The 22244-nt window shown below is 39.6% G+C and overlaps 1 protein-coding gene across 1 annotated transcript; it reads left to right on the forward strand.

Annotated features, from left to right (window-relative positions):
- The first annotated feature begins 1408 nt into the window (after positions 1 to 1408).
- LOC143881239 (pleiotropic drug resistance protein 1-like) lies at positions 1409 to 18021 on the forward strand. Its single transcript, XM_077384227.1, has 10 exons — positions 1409 to 1885; positions 4043 to 4250; positions 5691 to 5844; positions 7409 to 7897; positions 10719 to 10999; positions 11867 to 12099; positions 12498 to 12752; positions 13390 to 13564; positions 14613 to 15249; positions 16236 to 18021. The coding sequence occupies exons 1-10, from the start codon at positions 1409 to 1411 to the stop codon at positions 18019 to 18021; spliced, it is 4695 nt and encodes a 1564-aa protein (XP_077240342.1).
- Positions 18022 to 22244: the final 4223 nt, after the last annotated feature.

Consider the following 22244-nt stretch of genomic DNA (forward strand, 5'->3'; position numbering starts at 1 on the left):
AAAAGGGGCGAATATAACTTTCCTAAGGTAATTGATATTCACACACCCATATTTCATATTGGCACCCCTCTTTCCACTTTATACTTTTTTAAGGCGACTGATATTGGCACTACCATGTTTTGATAATCGCATAAACTTATCTTGTCTTTTCTGACTTTAATTGCCTCCTGAGAGCTTTTTGGGATTTGTAATTACTTTGACAGTTTGTTAAATAATTAAAGACAAACTGAGTTTGTGCAATTATCAAAACATGGTGCTGCCAATATCAGACACATTTTTTAATTACCAGTTAATTGGAGAGTCGACCCGCGGGGCCGGATGTTTGTACGGTAGAAGTCCTCAAATTTTATTCCTCGGTGGTGTTCGAGTCCAACACCGTTCGGATTTGAACGGTCCAGATCCAACAAGAAAATAAAAACTTATTTTACTATTATTATATAAATTAAATGATGTATGTTAATACCTGTGCAATGAGTTCATACGTACGTATTTGTTATAAAAAGCTTATTAAAATGCCCTTAAATTATATTAAATAATATGAGAAATGATATTCTCACACCTTGATTCAATAATGGAGCTACACCCTTTGCTCTATACTTTTCTAATCAGCTTTCAAAGGTTTTTACAATTTCCAAAATACTATCAGCCACTAATTAATTTTGAAAGTGTAAAGGCTAGAGTGTCATTATTAAGGGATTTGCTAGGGACCATCACATAAGGCATTTCGCGAACAAAACTATTACATGAGAGGGCAGCCACGTAGGCACAGATTTAGTCTTATTCATTTAATTCATCTGAGGTGGCTGCTCTCTTATGCAACAATAGGCCCGCGAAATGCCTTCTGAGATTGTCCCTAGCAAATCCCTTATGAATTTCAACTGTGTACAATGTAAGTTTGATTGATAATATGATTTGAAAGGGGAAGTAAGATCTGAAAAACACTCCCAGAATCCAATGCGAAGTGAATCCGTTGACACCTATAGTCAGAGCCTGTTTGTTCCGAAAGAGCTATCAACATCTTAACAGAGTAGAATATAACAGAGTGAGGAGTGCCGTTATAAAAAATAAACCATTAAAACGAACTACATCTATATAAAACTAGTCGTTGCTCCATCCGCATCTGCTTGTCCTCATTAAACCTCCAAACTCCACGTGGCGTTTTAGGAGCCGACTCTCACGTTTGAAATAGACTTTTCTCCCTCCCTTTGACACACAAAAATTTAATATAAAAACAAAAAAAACAAAAACCACAAAGCTTCTAAATTTAAACCTTTAAACACCTCCAAAAACACATGAAAGACTTTGTAACTATTCTCTCCCTCTTCCTCCCCATCTCTTAGATAACTAAAATTCCTTACCCAATTAATCTGAATTTGGGTATCCTTAATCCTCAATTAATTAATGAAAGATGAGGGCTAATCGAGCCCCAAATTCGCCCTCGGAGATCATGTGGTCGGCCGGAGACAGTCCCATATTTCAAAGCACACACTCTCCGGCGGCTTCTTCTATGGCTAGCTCCTATTTGGGGATAAGCAAAAGTGTGATAGTTATTCCGGCACAAGGGACGGAGACTCCGATAACCCGCGCAAAGATGTCGGGTGTTGCCGGAAGTTCGTCGGCAGAAATTCAATCAAAGATCGGAAATGCCTCGCCGGAGACTACTAAGCGGGTGGCCGTGAGGCTCTATGAGAGCTTGAAGAAGCACGGGTTGCGGTTAGAGGCGGATGAAGCATTTAGGAGGGAAATTAGAGAAGAAGTTCGTGTGGAGGAGGATGAAGATAGAAATAAGAAGAAGGAGCTTATGGGAATGGAATTTCTAATGAAAGACGGGTTTGTTAGTTATCTTCGCGATATGGCGCGAATTACGCCTCCAATTCCTCAACAGGTATGGTGTAAGTTGTTCTTCTTAGGTTTTGCTAAATTTGAATCTGTAGATGTTAGTAAGAACCATAGTTAGCAAAACTCTGTTTTAAACGGTGTTTTTTTAGATAAAAAACATGTTTTATTGGTTTGCTGTTTAATACTCCATTTAAAACTTGTATAGTGATAAAATAACATTTTTTATTTGTTGAGGAAAACGTTTTAACGCATTAAACGGGTTTTTTGGCCTACTTTCCAACTTTACCCCCACTATATTTTGCAAATGGCAATCTTAAACGCATTTTTTTATCCAATACCGTATTAAGCTCAAAATTTTCATGTCCAGTTTTTCGCCGCATCACGTTTTGCTAACTATGGGAAGAATTAAGAACTGGTGCAATTCATTTCGGCTATTTTTGTTTCAACGTAAAATGGGCGTAAAACAATTTTATGTCCTCTTTTCTTCTTAAAAAATGTGCATTAAATTTGTTTTACGCCCATCTTATGCCGAAGAGAGCCTTAAAAGAAAGCTTGCACATTGGCAAAATAGGTGTTTACGACTAGGTGATTGGAGATTAACATTCATGCAGGAAAGATTTGTAGGATTGGTAGTAAGGAGTAAGGATAGGTGCAATTCACTTGGATATTGATTACAAGGGTAAAATTGTCATTTACTACTTCTAAAGACACATAAGGGGTAAAAGGATTGGCTATCCGTCTATATTTTATTTATTAGTATAGGAGCCCGCCCGGGGGACTAGAGGGGTAAATTAGTCTTTTTATGACTGAGAATATTTAGGCCACACACCATGACATAAAGTTGTGGGCAGTTTCGTCATTTCCCATATTACACAAGAAAATGCACAAAAACTGAGAATCTGGATCTTTGTCTTAGCTTTGTTGCTCTAGCTTCCCTTTTTGTCTCTATTTGATTCTGATTGTGATTGTTGCACCCAATAATTATAATTAAGTAAGCTTATTTAAGGCATATTACCTCTCTTAGTAAAGTCTATAATTGTAGTTAATTAAAAATAAGGGGAATGATAGTTTGAGATGCACATATATCAGTTGCTGGGGAGACGCACCTATATAAGTTGCTGGGGAGACGCACCTTCCCTCACGGCACCAGCATGACCTTGACCGTTCATCTTGTGGACTAAGTCTAGTTCAGTCTCCCTCAAAGAGTCCTTTTGTTTTTGGACGGTAGGAAATGACCAAAATTGCCCTTAACCAAAGGCAATGAAGCGAGTCAAACTAAAGGGCATTTTTATCCTTCTATTGGTCATTTTCCTTATTGTCAAGTGATACCTAAGTCCCTATCCCCAAACCTCTTCGCGCATGGCCCCAAAGGGCATCTTTTGCTTTTAGAAGTTTGTCATGTAGTGAGGCTACTTTTGTCAAAGATACTATGATTTATTTGATAGGAATAACTCAGGACTCAGATAAGAAACTCGGCCAAGGTAAAAACGACTCGACTCACTTATGATTGACTTGGGGAGTTTTTAAATAGTATTAGTATTAGCAACACATCATTATATTCCCGTAATTTCCTAAACATAATAATCTCTAGTTGTGAGCCTTTCACTCTCTGGGCCCGTCATGGAATAATCTTACCAGTGCAATCTCCTAACAACGAGGATCATCTGTGTGGCCCATCATTGTGGAATCTGTGAGATAAATGGTTCAGATCATTTCACAAAATTGTGCTTCATGGCTTCGATTTATCAGATTGGGCAATATTGGGCACTAAAGGCCCAAATTTCAGGCCGAACAAAGGCCTCTTGGGGCCTTGAAAGCCCATTACCCTCCCATAAACGGGCCCAAAACAACAAGGCCATTGACAAATCTTTTACAATTTCCTTTCTTCATTTTCTTTAAATTTATTAACTATATTAAATTTTAAATCCAGCCTCCATTCATTTGGGCCTTATCAAAGTTCTTAGTAGGCCCAGATCATAGAGGCACTTAAAACAAAGATCTAAGCCCAGATTGGGCAATATTGGCCACTTAAGGCCCAAATTTCAGCCTAAAAAAGGCTTGTATGGGCCTTGAAGTCCATTTCCCATCCATAAACAGCCCAAAACAACAAGCCCATTGCCAAATCTTTTACAATTGCCCTCATTTTCTTGAAATTTATCAACTTTCCTGAATTTTACATCTCTAGCACGCAAATTTTCTGTAGGTAATTCGGTTTTCTGGCATAAAGTACTCGAGAAAGTTCGAGATTTCCGGCGAGGGATATGCAACATTCGGTAACAAGCTTTTGGGATGTTTCTTTGGGCCTTTGAAGACTGTCTTCCAAAGGAAGAACTCAATATCACTACAGATTCTCAAAGGAATTGATGGATATGTCATGCCCGGATCCATGACTCTTATTCTTGGGCCTCCAGGTAGAGACATTCATATCAGGCCCGTAATTTATTTTAATAGTGCTAAAGCTTGTAGTCACTTGAAACTCAGTGAGTCAACTCAGGTAAAAAAATGGTTCGGATCATCAAACAATTCAATGATGGTTTTGGAACGATTCTATAAGTTCATGTTTAAATAAAATCATTCCATCAACCTTTATCAAGTGACTCGGAAGAGTTGACTCAACTCAAGTAACTTTCTAACTGAGTCAACTTTCCAAGATACTGAACTACGGAATTATTCACTTACATGGGGTCCATGTGTATCTTTCCAGGGAATTATATTTTCCTGTAAAATTACACGTGGGTCCAGCAGATTAGGGCGAGTTTGTCAACCATTATGCGTATGGATTCTCTCATTTTTGTATCGTGGAGAATGAGAAAAATATGGGAAGATCCCATTGCTAAACCAGACCCATCTCCCCAAAACGGCGTAGGAGAATGAGTTTCTGCCCATTTTTGAAGCCATGTGAATTCGATTCCGGTGATCCTCATTCTCCTGCGCATTTCGACCGCACTTCCAGCAGGAGAACGAGACTTGTTGCCACACATACTCGGGTCAGGAGAATGAGACTTATTTTCGCATCGACCCGACCCAAAAATAACATGGTCAGGTTTAGAAATCATGGGTCTTGGGCAAGGTTTTAAATTTTGGCCGAGATCCAAATTTAGGATTTCAGTGAGGACCAAAACCGAAACGTTCCGAAACCGAAATTTCGGCAAATTTTTACTAAAATATTAATCTTTTATTCCTTTACCAAATTTCAGGTGAAATTACCGAAATTTCGATCCCAAAAAACGACATTTCCTAAGGCTTTACCGAATTTCGGCCGAAACTTCGAGATTTCGGCTAAAATTTCGGTTTCGGTTAACCCCGAAATCACCTCCGAAACTGAAATTTAAAACCCTAGTCTTGGGTAGGGCCGGGTGTAAAGAAAAAAAAACCCCCGAAATCCGACCCGACTCATATGGGTGTACTGCGACTTAAATTTCTCTTGAATAACATGGAAAATTATTTTCTAATATATTGATGCAATTGTTTTCATTGAGGTGATCATGTCTGTTTTGTGAAAATATATTGTCCTTAAATTTATACACTTGATAATATAAATTTAGAGATTTTTGGTGTGAAGATTTGTTTTTTTCCTACAATCTTTAAAATTAGTCACTATCCAACGCTAAAAAATGAAACCCCAACCTGACTTGACCCAACCTGAGAAACTATTTTGGGTAGGGTCGGGTTTACAAATCTCGGGTTTTCCTGTAAAAAATTAGACTCGACCTGACCCGAGATAATTCTTGGGTAGGGTAGGGTTTTAGAAAGCACGATCGGAGTTGTAACACAAACTAATCCAAATCTGAATTGGTGATTATATTCTAATTAACTATTTGATTAAGAAATAAATGGATAAAAACATGCAGGTAGTGGGAAGAGCAGCCTACTAGAAATTCTGGCCGGGCGGGTCGACCGAAAGAAGGATTCCGTGGTGGAAGGTGTGGTGATGTACAACGATAAGTTGGCCTCCGAGATACGTCTTAGTAGACTCATTGCTTATGTCAGTGGCCAGCTTAACAAGTAATACCTCTATAAACCAATTTATGTATGTGGAAAAATACTATGGTTTAAGTAGGGGTGCAACTCGGGTCGGGTTCAACCCGAACCCAACGGGTTGAGCCTGAAAAAAGGTCGGGTCGGGTTGACTTCGAGTCGGGTTCGGTTGAGGGTTTGGCAACCCGGCCCAAGTGAATTAAACCCGACATTTTTTTATGAATTTTTTTTTATTTTTTTAAGCTTAAAAACTCGGGTTCGGTTGGGGTTGGGTTGAACTCGGGTCAAGTCGGGTTCGGGTTGGAAAAAATGGCTCCTCGGGTCAGGTCGGGTTGAACCTCGTCCGGTTAGAAATTGGGTCAAGTTCGGGTTGGAAAAATGGGTTCCTGGGGTCGGTTCGGGTTGGCCTCAACTCGACCCAAGTTGCACCCCTAGGAGTAAACCCCTGTAGTTCATTATTTTTCAAAAACAGTATTGTACGGCTTATACCATTGGATGATCCAAACTGTCCATATGATGGGCCACAGTGTAAATAGCCTATGCCCAAAAAATCATTTCCATAGGATGATCTTAGTCCTCCGATCTATTGAGCAACTGCATATTATGGAAACCTCTATAGATCGGAGGGTTGGGATCATCCTATGGAAATGATTTTTTGAGCACAAAGTATTTACATTGTGGCCCATCAAATCGACGGTTTGGATCATCCAATGGTGCAAGCCGTACAATACTTTTTGAAAAATACTGGACTTACACCATATAAAATCTCTATGTGTCTACATATGTGTGTATATATATACATGTACGTATGTGAATGTGAATGTGAATGTGAATGTGAATGTGTGTATATATGTGTACTAGAATGCTTGGCCCACGCTATGCATGGGTGTAAAATAATGGGCGGTCCTCAATAAGAACAAAGGTTTAATATAGTGGGGCCCACTATGCATGGGATTGGGTGGAGATCGTGGGACCGCCCCATCAAAACATGAGGTAAAATGGTGGGCCCATCCGATGTACGATTTTGAGTGGAGTTGGTATAACCCACACGATATAACATGGTGTACAATGGTTGGCCCCACCCTATGCATGTGGTGTATAACGGTGGGCCCATCAAATGCACAGGTTTGGATAGAGAGGGTGGGCGGGCCCTACTGTATAAAAGATACGGTGTAAAATGGTTGGCCCCACCCATACTAGAGATGGTGGGATGGTAGACCCACTCATGGGTTGTAAAATGATGGGCCCATCCACATGCATGGGCTTGCGTAGTGGCCTCTACCAAATCAAAACATGAAGGCCATGTCTTGCAGCCAGTATTTTTTTTTTCATGATAAATAGGGGAAAGGCGAGGGAAAAATAGGAGATAGATTTGAGAGGGCACGACTCAGGTGAAGGTGAAGGTGAGGAGAGGCTAAAAATCAAGAAAAGTCGAGGCAGAGTTTTTTTTTTTTCTTGATTTTTAGCTACTTCTCACCCTCATCTCAGACGTCCCCTCTCAAATCTCTCTCTTCCTCCTCCCATTCCACCTAGCTCATGTAATGTAATGTATGATATCTAACACTCTTTTTTCTTTGAAATAAATTTACAGGCATTTACCTTTCCTATCTGTCCGAGAAACTCTGGAATTTGCAAGAGATTGCACCCAAGGTCTGCGTCCTGAGAACTTCACACCCCAGATGAGAAAATTCTTTGCTCATGCTCTAGTAGAGGGACAAGATCCCTTCTTAGAGTATGTTCTAGAAATTCTAAACCTAAAAGAGGTAGAGAACAAACTCGCCGGAGAAGGAATTTCCGACATGGATCGGCAAAAACTAACGACGGCCGAATTGGCGCTCGGAACTTACTCCATAATGCTTTATGACCAGCCATTTTCCGGGTCGGACCCAACAGCCACTTATGATTTAGTGGACACTGTTCGGACCCTTAGCCGGATCCAGCAATCTTCCGCCGTAATGTCCCTAATCCACCTCTCTCAGGAGGTGTTTGATCTTTTTGATAGGATCATACTCCTTAAAGAGGGCTACGTACTGTTTCAAGGGCCTCGCCAGGACGCCGTTCCTTACTTCACCAAACTGGGGTGAGTAGCACTATCAACTTCTTAACACCTATGTCACTAAGTATCTCCGATAATTTCAAAATATAGTGATTTTATTGTGATATTTTGATAAAACGACAAAATCCCGAAATAGTCCCGAGAATTTGAAACAAAAGAGTGGTATTTTCACTTACCACGACAGAATCACGATATTTTTTCTTTTATTTTTTTTTATATTAATTTATATATTTTAAAACAATTTTATTTTATCATTTTTCCATATATAAACCCGAAAAAAGAAAAAGAAAAAAAAAGGGATTTGCTAGGCAATTTCACAAAAAGTCATTTCGCAGCTGGCTTTTGGACGTGCTAACAGCCACATAGGTTGACTTTTTGGTAGATTTTGTCTTCTTCATTTAATTCATGATGTTCTATCCTGCAATAGTCAGCCCCAAAATGACTTTCAGCCGAAATTTTACAGCAAATCCCAAAAATTAATGTATCCCAAGATTTTCTCCTGCCAAGAGGCAAGAAATTCTTGAGAACGATATTTGTGAGAGAGCCAAACAATTCCACTGTTGCAATACCCTATGAGCTCTGTATGGTGGCCAAGAGGGACTGTAAATATCAGAAACCGGCAGTTATTAAATGGTGCACCCAAGTCACATGTGGGGACAAGAAGTCCCCTAACTGCGAAGAAAAAAATTACATGGATTTCCTGCTTGCACCCAAGAATCAACTCTTCCCAAAGCAGCGATTATCCCACTGTAAACAAACCGGCTCTGTTTGGTTAGATGAGATTTTAGTGGAAGTAGTAGTCAACAAGGAGGTGACAAGGGTGGGATATGTGTAGACTTGTCTAGAGAATATTAGAGGGAATTTTGGTAGTGTGTTTGGTTAGATGTCAAAGCATGTGGGAGAATGGAGGGGTGTCATTAACAAAATAAATAGTAGAAGAGAGAGAAAGAGGAGAGAGAAAGAGAGAAAAAAGTAATGATTACACATGGCATTTCATATTCTACTCTTCTCCCCTCTAAAATTTACCAAAAACAAAGTTTGGCATTGGAAAAGTAGGGGAGGGGACAATCCTGCCACATAGGCGCCACCTAAGCAAAAAGTTAATAATTATGTCTCTTCCATGTCTAGAAGTCCAATGGGATTTGAGCTAAAAAATGACAACCAAACAACATGTGGTATTTCATATTCCTAGAAATGCTCAGCCGTCTTCCCTACTTTTTGCAACCAAACAGAGCCGTAAGGATTCTTTAACTAGCAAAGCTTTGAAAAATCACCCAAGCTGCCTCCAATTGCCGAGAGGGATTTAACAGATCAAAACAGTGAGTATTTTGGACCTGCCCCCACCAATTCCATTTTCAGCAGATTACCCAACTCAACTCACTCAACTCAACCAAGCCTTTGTCCCAAACTAGTTGCGGTCGGCTAATGAATCCTTTAGAAATTTTTCATGAAGAAGGTGAAAGAATCTAGCTACCTGGCTCAAAGTGACTAAGCCTAATCCCGACACTAGTTGGGTTCAACTATATGGATCATTTTCTTCCATTCTCTCCTACCCAAGGTCATGTTGTCTGTTATGTTCCTAGCCATCAAGTCTTTCTTCACTGTTTCTATCCAAGTTGTTTTCGGTCTACCCTTACCTCTTTTTACTCCATCAACTTGGTACGAGTCACTTCTCACTCGAGCATCCAAAAGCCTACGTTGGATATGCTCAAACCATCTTAAGCGGTGCTCTCTCATCTTCTCCTCAATTGGTGCTATCCCCACCTTGTTACGGATGTCTTCATTTCTAATTGTATCTAACCTTCTAATTGTATCTAAGCTTGTGTGGCTGCATATCCTTTTCAGAAGATTACCCACAACCTGTAATTTTTGGGCTGCAACCATCAACTACTTCTACCCTCTTATTTGTTGTATTTTTTCCTTCTACATTTTCTAAAGAAGTGGTGATCTCTATCCCCTCCTTTACCACCCCCTCTTTAACCAATCCATCAGCTTGATCGTTTGTGAATCTTCTCCTATGTTGGAGTTGGGGGCCATTTACCTACAAGATCCCGAATTTCAGCAACTATATGAGCCATCTTCCATGGGCCACTGCTTCGTTGCTTGCCCAAGCTATAACAGTGGATGAGTCACCTTCTACTATTAGTAAGGTCTGTATACACGTACGATCTTAAGCCCCAAAGCAAATTTTTTGCGTCTGCCTCATTTGAATCACAGATTCGGGCAGAACCTGAAAGACATTAAAGACTACTATTTGAATCACTTAGGATGCCTCTTGTTCTGGCCCGATCCGAATTGCACAATGCTCCCGTCAAAGTTCAACTTTAGCCATCCATGCGGAGGTGGCACCCATTTGGGTTGGACTTCTATCTTCATTTTCTTCTCAGCCATTACCCTCTTGCATACCTCAGCATCTCTTCCACGTAGTAGCTAGGTGGACTCATTTCGTTTCCTCCCCACATGAGAAGATCAATCTCGATATCTACCAAGATTTTTCCCCAACTCTTCAATTTTTCTTTGAATATCCAATTGTTTCTTTGTTTCCAAGGTGCCAAATTATTGTATATGGACGATCTTCCGAATAGCCTTGACGTGTTTCGCCAAACGGTCCACCACTCCCACTAAGTAACATGTCCTATTAAACTTTCGAAGTACCCACATCAATCCAAAGCTCTTGATGGTTGCCTGCCATAGATTGTACATGAATGGACAACAAACCATAAAACAATCCAAAGATTCTTCCCTCTTCTTGCATAACATGCACCAGCTAGTGAGGGGGAATTTTCTCCTTTTCAAACTATCGCATATAGAAACCTGTAGTTATTCTTACTGTTTCAATATGCAGGTACACGAAGCCATCACACATAGAGTCAGGCGAGTTTCTTGAAGATATTGCTGCCGGAGAGGGATCTCAGTATGTATCGCCGAGTGAAAGTCCCTTGACACTGGATGAGCTCGTGGAATTTTACAAGGCATCTGATCACTATGCTGATGTTATGAGGATTGTTAAAGCAGACGATGTGACACACACATACTGGATAGAGAGCGAGCCGGGGCTTGGATTGTCCATGAAGACACCCTCTAAATATAATCACTTGGTCAGCCTCGAACCGAGGCAAGAGACAGGTATGCACTTACTCCCCGACAAGACTGTAATGTTTGTTATAAGCATGTTACACAGATTCAGAACTCTTCTACAAGACTCTAATGTTTGTTATAAGCCATGTTACACAGATTCAGAACTCTACGACAAGACTGTAATGTTTGTTATAAGCCATGTTACACAGATTCTTTTGAATGGGCGACATACCTGTGTCGGACACGTGACGGATTCGAATACTTCGGGATTCTCTGCAACATTTCTAGATCTTTTTTATCTGTCTTTTAAATACTACTACCAAAAGTTTACCATTTCCGCATGTTTTGAGTGTTACCCATCCTAACATTAGTTTTTTTTTACTAACCCGGGCGGGTATGGCTCTTTGGCTTAAAGTCATGGGTATGCTCCCCAGTGACGAGAGTTTGAATCCTCCAGTAGTAAACACGGTGCACGTGGTTACGGGTGATTGCGTGCATCCATAGGGATTAGTCTCGCCCTAAAATGGGGTGGGGATACCCTATGTCATAAAAAAATGAAAATTAAGCATTATATTTACTTATCAGATCAATTTTTTTAATATATTACTTGCTATAATCATATTGTTATGTTAAAAAATAAAATTTGAAAATCGATTAAAATACTTTAGAAAATTCGTGAATCTTTCTTTTTGAGGTTTGTTGAATCTGACATTTGATACTCATGTCGGATTCCGATACTCATACCCATATTGATGAAACATAAGATATAAGCAATGCATGACCTATAACAATTGAGTTTCTGATATGCTGTGCTGGTAGGCTTTTCTTAAGTATGCCTAAGTTCGATTAATTTACAAATGCATGACTATAATTGTCTCTAACCTACGTTAAAAAATTATCGAAAATGAGTTGCAGAGTTGGTAGTTGCTAAGCTTTCGAGCAAAGTTGGCCACTCGGGAGGGATTGAAAGCACAGGAAGAGTTCAGGTGGGAGATGTGGTCACAGGAATATCAATAAACAATGAAGATTTGCAATACCTTGCTGTTGGAACACAGGAAACCCAGCATGAGCAAGCATCTCAAGTATACTCCGCACTGAAGTATGCCCGTGGACATGTCCGTCTACAAGTCGAACGCTACAAAGAAGAGGTATGAGAATATCAGGAGATATATGTATTTTGCATGTATGTAAAAGATGTTATGGGAATATACACATGCATGTATATATGCACAGAGAAGATATGTGGAGAATAGAAAGAGATAACATAGTCAGTTACAACTCTAATAATTTCTCCAATGGTAATGATTTTGATCAGGAGGATGAGTACCAATCTCAATGGGAACAATTCCAAAGGCCCTTTGTCCAAACATGGTGGAATTCTACTAAAACTCTCATCCACAGACAATTCAAAATCACTAAACGGCTACATATGTTGATCAAACTAAGATTATTCCAAGTAAGATTAGCATAAGTTTGAAGTTCACCCTATGCAGATTTAAACCCTTATCTGGTTTTCCATTATTAAGTTTCTTTGTTATTTCTGCAGGCGATTGTTTTGGGTGTATTCGCAGGCACATTGTTCTATAAGCTAGGTAATGAATACTCACAACAGAAAATGAACTCAATTCGGGCCCTTGGTTTTGTATCCACCATGAGCATAATGCTCATAAACTTAGTCCAGCTGCCTCTCTATATGCTCCAAAGGCCAGTTTTCTACAAGCATAGATCACAGAGATTCTTCAGAGCTTCTTCATACACTGTTGCTCATTGCACAGTCAGTCTCCCACAGACATTCATAGAAGTAAGCAAACTAACAAGCAAAGAAGAATAATGTTTTACTTTAGTAGAAAAGCGAGACACCGATTTGTTCCTTAAACAATGTTAGAACAGTCAGCACATGCAACCTTTCACCAAAAAAAAAACCTCTTATGGGTTCCATATGTGAAATTTTAGGATTAGTACCCATCAATAGGATGGTCCAAACTTGTGGTGGCTCCAATAATTTGTGAACATGGGCACGAGTATCGTGTGCCGACATAGACACGGAGTGTCGGAGATGGCAAACTCCTAAAATTTAGAAACGGGGACACGACTAAAGTAGAAAGTACACATAATCTGATTTGTGGACAAGGATTCATGTGCCAAGTTTCGACCCACATACGAGGTATCTTACGTGGCAACGCCTAAAAATCTAGAAATAGTGGTACACTCATACACGTACATACATATATAGTTACTAACAGTTCTAGCACTACATTTAAAAGTGTCGAAAGGAGTGTCGACACATGTGCACACGGGTATCATGTCGGACACGACACGACACTTGTGTCAGCATTAAATTCAAAGTGTCGGCTAAATCATAGGGTGCCTCTAATATATGCTATGTGAAATTTGACAATAGCTCTTTCGGATTGTAATGAATATACCATTTATTGCAGGCACTAGCATATACTTTGTGCGTTTACTTTCCAGTGAGATTGACTTTGAAGGGAAATGGTGTGCTCTTCTTTGAATACCTGTTTTTGTTGTTTCTGGTTGCATACTTCGGTTCATCTGTCTTCTTCTTCCTCAGTGCCATATCATCTATTCCAGAAGTAGGAAATGCATTGGCAGGTATTCTCTCTTCCCAAATGTACAAAGTCATCAAATCAATTCCAACTTGTTTATAAGCCTACTTTTGAAAACAAACACCAATTTATTTAAGAAATCTGATGAGTCAACTTGAAGAAACTTTACTGAGTTATGGACAGACTAGAAAGCCTTCAGTAGATTTCCAAGATTCCTAGTTAAAGGTTTTGATTTCAAGAGTAAAGAACAGATCAATTTCAAGTTGTAAAAGAAGTAATTGAAAAGATAAGGGACTGAAGTAAACAAATTCCTATGATTTGTGGACAAGGACACAGAGTGTCGGACAAGGCAAAACCCCAAAATTTAGAAACGGGAACACAATTAAAATAGAAAGTATATATAATCATGATTTGTGGACACAGATTCATGTGTTGAATTTCGACACGAATACAAAGTATCCGACACGGCAAACCCTAAAAATCTAGAAATGGTGGCATACCCATACATGTACATACATATAAAATGACTGATTAATATCATAATTTGAAACAAAATAAAAATAGAATTCATTTAACAAGCTAATAAATCTTAGGATTTATCTACTATGATCTAAAACAAACATGAGATAATCAAATAACAATGCATTCATCAATTTAATCTATTCTCTTAAGTTTTCAGTATGCAGCGAGAAAGATAGACCAATAGGATACAAAAAATATAATATTGGAATAAGAGTTTGTTTAGGTTTTTAGGTTTAGGGGAGGGGATATAATATCAAATATTAGTTAAAGAAGAGTTTATAGTAAAAGAAGAGTTAATAACAAAAGAGGTAATCACAATAATCAATACTAAAACTGAATGTCACATTTGACATGATATAAAAGCATATTGACTGCGCATATTAAGTCTGACACTTCTCGCCGTACCTATAAAAGTGTCGAAAGGAGTGTCGACATGTGTGGACACGCATGTCGTGTCGAAAATGATACGTGTCTTGGAAGTAAATTCAAAGTGTCGACTAAATCATAGACAAAAGCACTTTTCCTATTAATAACTTGAATGCATCATTGCTATCATCTACCATTCTTTGCAGGCCTTATTGTCTCCATCTTCCTACTCTTCAGTGGCTTTGTGATCTACCCAACTAACATCCCTCCCTACTGGAAATGGTTAGTTTATGTGAACCCAATTCACTGGGCAAATCTTTCCTTCTGCAACCTCCAATTCAGCAAGGGATATACTGAACCATGCACTGCCTACCTCAACCAATTCCCATTCTGCAACCAATTTCCGACAATGACGGTCGGAAAAGCCTACTTAGCCTACAATGAGCTAGATGAGGAATCTGGCAAGGCATGGTTTCCTTATGTCATCCTCCTAGCATGGACAGCACTCGCCAACTTGTTAGCATTGGTGGCTCTGAAGAAGATAGAATTCACAGGAACAAGCCAGTCCTTGCCACAGTTGAAGAAGAAACCGGTGATGAGGAATGGAAAGGAGGATACAGAAAACAGCTTGTGGTCACTCAGTAGCTATGATGGACTGGAAGAGAACTCTGGTATTTCCAGGTATACTAGGCCTCAAACACCCTTGTCGGTATCCAGAGACCAGGAGGATGATGGTAGGGTTGGGAACTGGATCAAGGAATTTCGAGTTGATATGGAGTGGAACAGGGTAGGCATTCCAGTTGAGCCAGTGACACTCCTGTTCCTGAATCTTTCCTTCGCTAGGTATGTAACTAGTTTAATATTGACATTTGCTAATATGAAACAACCAATTAGACCAAAAGCTTAAGCTATTAGAGTTGGTGTTCTTTAATCATTTATACTTTTAACACTCCCCCTCACGTGTGGCCCCTCTTTTTTGGGGGTGGCCGTACACATGGCACATGTGGCCCTTCTTTTTGGGTCAGCAGTGCATGTGGGTTTTTAATATCAAGGAATCGTTGGGTTTCGAACCCAGGACCTGCCGTGAGGCAATGGCTCTGATACCATGTGAAACAAGCAATTAATTAGAGTTGGTGTTCTTTAATTTATACTTTAGCAGTCCCCTCGCGTGCGGCCCATCTTTTTTTTTTTTTGGGTTGGTTGTACACGTGGCACATGTGGACCCTCTTTTTGGGTCGGCCGTACATGTGGATTTTTAATATCAAGGAGTTGTTGGGTTTTGAACTCGGGACCTGCCATGAGGCAATGGCTTTGATACCATGTTAAACAACCAATTACTCCCAAAGCTTAAGTTGGTGTTATTTAATCATTTAACAATAACTTTTCAAAGTTACATGATCCTAACCTCATCTTACTTGAATGTAGCACATATGTTCTTTGCTAAAGCACACTATCAACAACTCAATCATTAAAACTTAAAAAAAAACATGGAAGCAGCATATTGGTGTCAATCAAGCCTAAGCCCACAGACATTTATGCTGCATGAAAACCTTAAGTATTAGTTACAGAAATTCATTAATAAAGGCCAGAAAGAAAATTTATAACTTTCAACCTTGGGCTAAGTTGGTACCCACCAAAAAGGGGGGAAAGGTGTTGATGGGGGTTTAATCCTCACCTTCTAGAAAAGCTCTAGTTTGCCCTTGTGATCCTCAACAAGGGCAGGTGACATTCCCATTGTCTCTGAAAAAATGTGAAGTCAAAACTCAAAACAATCATTAGATCCTCATTGTCATATCCTGAAGAGATTTGCATCTTGTTTCATGCATCAGGTATGAACCCAGATCAAAGGAGAGAATCCCAGTGTTTGATGGTGTCAATGGCTATGCCAGACCAGCAACAATGCTAGCCTTATTGGGTGGCTCCAAAGAAAGCAAGAACACACTCCTCAAATGCTTATCTGGCAGAAGCCCACCAAATGGTAACCTCACTGGCAAGCTCCAAGCAAATGGTTCCAAGCTTTCCAACGCCTTCTCTAGAATCACAGGCTATGTTGAGAAGCTCGATGCCCACCAACCTTATCTCTCCGTGCGTGAGTCTCTCCAATTCAGTGCCGAACTCCGGCTTGACCGATCAATTAGCTCAATGAGTCGCAACATCCATGTTGAGCTAGTCCTTGACCAACTCGGCTTGTTGCCATACGCCAACCAACTAGTGGGCTCCCTCCGTGATGTCACTGGGAAAACCTTCGAGATTGCGAAGAAAATCACTATTGCCGTCGAGCTTGCAGCTAACCCGAGCTTACTATTTCTCGAAGAATCAATCTCCGGCCTTGACACTGCTGGAACTTTAAATATCCTCAAAACTCTATCTCAAGTGTCAGCTTCCAGCAGGACTGTAGTGGCCACCCTCACACATCCTAACGCTCGAGTACTAACCTTCTTTGACCAAGCTCTCATCCTAACACAAGATGGACACCAAGGGTATTTTGGGCCAATTGGAATTAAGTGCAAGGAATTACTAGACTACTTCACTTCAATTCCAAAAGCTCCTCAATATTTTCAAAAGCAAAGCCCAATTCTCTTTGTCATGGGATCACTAGGCTTAGGGATCAAAATGAGGGGCACTCCTGTAGTGGACTTTGCAGAAATATACCGAAAGAGCGTCTTATGTGAGACTAACCAAAAGGAGATCATCAGAATAAAGAAGCTAGGCAAGCAAAGGAAATTGAAGATAACACAATCTACATACCCAACTCCATATATACGACAAGCGTGGTTGGTACTACTGAGGACACAGAGATTCTTATGGAGGAATGTCCAATATACATATGCTCGACTTACTGGTTGTGTGATGATTGGTCTCCTGATGGGTTCCCTGTATTTTCAGATCGAATATAGTGATATATATGGCGTGACATCACGTGTTTTGTACATCTACATGCAAATTATACTCATCGGTGTCATCTCGGCAAACAACATCATTCCCCAAATTGGCACAGACAGGTTGGTGTATTTCCGAGAAAGAAGGGCTAGAATGTACTTGCCAATCTTTTACCCCGTGTCATGGGCGGTCGGAGAGATCCCATATTTCCTAATTGCTACTCTCGCATTGGTAGGGATAGGGAATGGCATGGCAGGTATAGCAACGGGGACCACCTCCAAGTTTCTAGCCTATTGGCTTACGCTCTTCGTGTTCACGGTGTGTGTCACATACTTTGGGATGATGCTCACATTCCTAGCACCAGTGCCAACATTGGCAGCATTTGCTGTGTCAATAGTGACGTCAATGTGGGTGTCGGCTTCTGGTGTGGTTGTCGTGTTTTCTGATATAAAGTTCTACAAGTGGTTGTATTGGAGCAACCCATTTCAGTTCGCCATGAACACATTGACATCAATAAGTTTCTACTGCGAGACAAAGCAATGTGGATCAGATTGCAGGTGCCCCCGTCTGCCAGATGGTTCGTACGTATGGGAGAGGTTGAAAAGTACAAGGACTCTAAGAGAAAACATGATCAACACAGATATAGCTATCCTGACAGGGATGTGTGTGCTTTTTTCCAGCCTTGCATTTATCTTCTTTGTCCTGTTGAAACACAATTCACCCCCTCCAGCATAGAATCTCAAAAGTGCAACAGGAGCTGTAAAAATAGCAAGAACCGGAGAGCCTGAAATGGCAAGGTTCAAGCCAGACAATTTAGTATGGAGAGGATTATCTATGGTGGCCTTAACTCTGAGTTCCCTGCTTTTCTTAAGATTTAATGTCCGTTTATCATTTCAATACAAACTGCAGAAACGTATTATTTCTTATGATTGCCCTTGTGACCTTTTACAATGAGAACAGGTGTGAACATTAGCTTGTTACACCACAAAATGTTGTCACATGCTTCGACCTTGTCCCTCGATGTATTAAATTGGACAGCATTTGGTATCATTCTTCACTTTGTGGTTTGTTCATGGCAAACTCTAATATTGTCCTTTGAGATTTTTAGCCTTTTATCCTTCTAACTTACAATTGCCTCTTAAAGCTACTTCTTCACCTTGAGTTGACTCTCTATGACCACATAAAATCATCTCTCAATATGAAAGTATATTCATTACCAATGCTACCAGAAATTTACATTATTCTTCACCATGAACATTACAGCTTCTAGTCCTATTATGTAAGCATGATTTTTCATCCTAAGTATTCCTCCCATATGTCAAGATGTCAAAACCCTTCAACATCTTGCCAATGTTCCTCAGCTCTCTTCCATATGCCTTGAGCTCATTTACCTCGTACCATGAACCAACAGGTCCATTCACATCTTGCAAATATCCAATCTGTTTGCAATGAAAATCTACCCGATGATCCATTTAAATGCTATCCTAAATGAAAGAAAATAACTGATTTGCTAGTTGAACTGCTTAATAAATAAGTACTAAAAGATCACGAATCAATAGATGATAAAATAAAGCGCAAGAATAAATGAGAAGGTTCAGTAAGCATTCTTCTTCTCGATAACGAACAGGGCCTAAAAATAAGTAACCAATCCGTTTTGCATAAACCAGCCGACTCACTAGAAGGTCAGAAACGTAATTTTCCACACAGAAATGTGATTTATAATCTTTGATTTTATGGCCATTTGGGTGGGGAAAACCACTTACCATCTTTTCTTATAAGAGATTAAGAATGAAACAAAACAATGATTAATTTCAAGAGAAACAGAAGTGGAAAATGGTGAAGAAAGTAGTCTTTCAGGTTCCCATGGAATGACAAAGTTACTGACCATTAACCAAGTACAGAATTGAGGCAAGAAATCCATGACGATGAAGCCAATGTAGCGATCGCCAGATCGGCTTATCCTATGCAGTAACTAAGGGGCTGACAAGTCTACAAAGAATAAATTCATCTATCAGAACCTGTATTCTTCTATTTTCCATCCCATGTCAAACCATATAGAGATAGTATAAGAACCGTGGATTAGAAAGAACAGACACCAACAAGTTCATTAAAAGTGCAATGAAGAATCATCTGTCCATACTTCATCATTCAAGAGAAGAAAAAAAGGCAATGAATAACAAAACAGACTGCAATTTATAATAACACCGAAAATGGTTCCAAATCCGGGAACAGCAGTAAAATTGCGACCCTTTCCATCACAGTTGAAGCAGATTTATTAAGGTGCAAGTATGGCTTCAGTACCTGTGCGCCAATTTCTCCTTGTAGTTCTGAACATACCTGAATTCAATTATACTAAAAACAAAATCATACGTCAAAACTCAAGATAGAAAGCTATGGGTAGATCACTAGATACAAAACTTAAGGTCCTCTTTAGATATATACCACCAAAATCGGTCCTTATATGCAAATTAGATTAATTTAAGATAATCTTAGTTGCCTATGAGGCACTTTGGAAGTCATTAACAAAGATATTGACGTAGTATAAAAATAAGACTGTACACATATAAGAATATATGCAAATGATTTTTAGGGGTATCCAAAGAGGTCTTAATCTCTAGACTATAGGTTAATTGGGATGGGATAAATATGCACTTTCTTGTTCTGCAATACAAAAAGACATCTATTTACACCGAGGCCATATTTGGCAACCATGGAATATTAGTTTGCCAAGGGGTGAGAGAAGGGGAGGGAGGGAAAGGGAGAGGCTTGAGAGGCATGACTGAGGAAAGGGTGATCTCAGTCTTCTATAGATTGGTAGCGGTACGGTCAACATTTGCAGGAATACTGCCCATAAGCAGTGGTAAGTTGTGATCATGAGAGTGCTTAGGAGACAGCCCCTTTGGCTCTTCAAATATGTTTTCAAATTCTAAGAGATGGATTTCCATGCCAGCAGCTTCTGTGGCAAATTTGAAACTTTTTAGTCCTCCCAGCTACACTAGGAAGGCATTATTGCTCCTTCTGTACTAGCTTTTACATACTATGAGTGCTGTTCATAGTCATGCTTGCTCCACCTTTGCCTTTAATACTCACTTTTTCCATTCAGCGAAAAATGCATAATGAGTTCGTAAAACTTTCAAGTGGCATCTCCCAAAGTATGCCACCACAGAGCTCCTAGGACTAGAACGCAACCATCTAGTGGCAGTAGGAATAAATTTGTGACTAACTCTCGATCTTGTACAAAAATTTTCATATTAGAGCATTTCCCTTATTAGTTAAGGATCGACCAACGGCTACCTTGAATCAAAATTATAAGAGTATTCCACATGAAAAGAAAGTCTTTTGGTAACCCAGACATCTAAAAAAAGTATTTGTACTGCCCGAGCAAAATAAAATCATCACGCGCCCGCACAGTCTGGGGAATAGAATATCCTGCTAAGGCAAGTAAAAAATAGCTATTTTACCATCATCACATTCTCGATCGTCATTAGCAAATCAAAAACTTTTTGGTTTGGGTACGAAATTTCGGCTGAAATCTTGTAAAATCATGGAAACATCTCAGTACAAAGTCATGACCGAAATCTATGTAAGATTCTTTACCACTAGTTCTTCTTTTTATTTTTCATCCCTTGATGAGAAAATGTCGGGATCTCAGGCTATCAGCCAGCCCATTACTAAATTATGGTTTTGACTGGGTTGTGGGTCCGGCCCATTGACACTAAGGGTGTCAACATATCCTATGGATCTCAAGATCCAATCGGATCAAAACGTATTCGGACATCAATTTGAATTCAGTAGTGGACAATTTTTTTAACAAATCTACATTCAAAATTATGGATCAATAATCAGAACCTCAAACAAGTTTAGATACAGTTACGGTCCAATGAATCACAAAAAATTGCAATCACAAATGTAGTGTGTAGATATAAAATATAGGGATTTGCTAGGGAATTTAATAGCCATCTCATATGAATTAAATGATTAAAACAAGATCTGCAAAAGCGGGAGCTTCTATGTGGCGGTTCTATCCTGGCTTTCCACGAAATTGCCAAAGCAAATCCCAAAAACATAAGGGTGTTTTAGGGAATTTCAGAGCATAATTTAACTCCCATTTGGTTGGATTTAGACGCCCTATCTTTCAGCTTTGGATTCCCACGAAGGCATTGGTGTAGCTTTTGCATGCATAGGGGAAGTACGTAATTCTCTTAGCTGTGAAAATAACTAGGGCCCGTTTGGTGGTATCCCTTGGATTTGGTTTTATGTCCGCGGTTGTAAGAGTTGAGCTTGTTAGCATTGGGTTTGTTATCTCTTGCGTCATCTCTTACGCTTTGTTACTTGTAATAGAAAATGACTTGTGTTCCATGGATGTAGGATATAGGCAATCATGCCCAACGACTTCTGTTCCATCTCTTATGCTTAGCCGTTAAGATTTTCATTGTGTTTGCTCCTATGTTAGGCCTAACAGATTTGACATCTAAAATACAACAATCTTAGTGCAGAAATCAATTTTATTTACACTGTTGTGTTGCGTCTAAAGCTTAAAAATCAAATTTTATTTCCACTGAGGCATTGGGCAACCAATTCCCAAATAAATAAATAATCCCACCCTGCAACCAATTCCTCTCTGGAAAATCAATAAAAAAATCCAGTTCGGCGCCCACTATTTTGGACCAAATGGAGACCGTTCCTACCACACTGAAAAAAGAAGCAAAATACATAGAAATAATTCTCTGGAGTTCTAGGAACAGAAAAATCAGAATGGTCACCAGAAGTAGAGACTTAAAAGACTTTCAGTCTCAAGCACACCAAAGCTTAATTTTGTCACAATTAATTGTTTGAAGGGAGTCCTGAACCTAAAGGATTGAGAATGGTCACCATATCTTAATTTTTGGTCACCGGGTAAGGTCATAAAAGCAATCAAACAAGAACAACATGTCTTCTTCAACCACATTCCAAGTCCC

Source organism: Tasmannia lanceolata, unplaced genomic scaffold (genome assembly GCF_043159265.1).
Source record: "Tasmannia lanceolata isolate RefF3 unplaced genomic scaffold, GAP_Taslan_0.1 ptg000007l, whole genome shotgun sequence".
In the NCBI taxonomy this organism is placed as follows: Eukaryota; Viridiplantae; Streptophyta; class Magnoliopsida; order Canellales; family Winteraceae; genus Tasmannia; species Tasmannia lanceolata.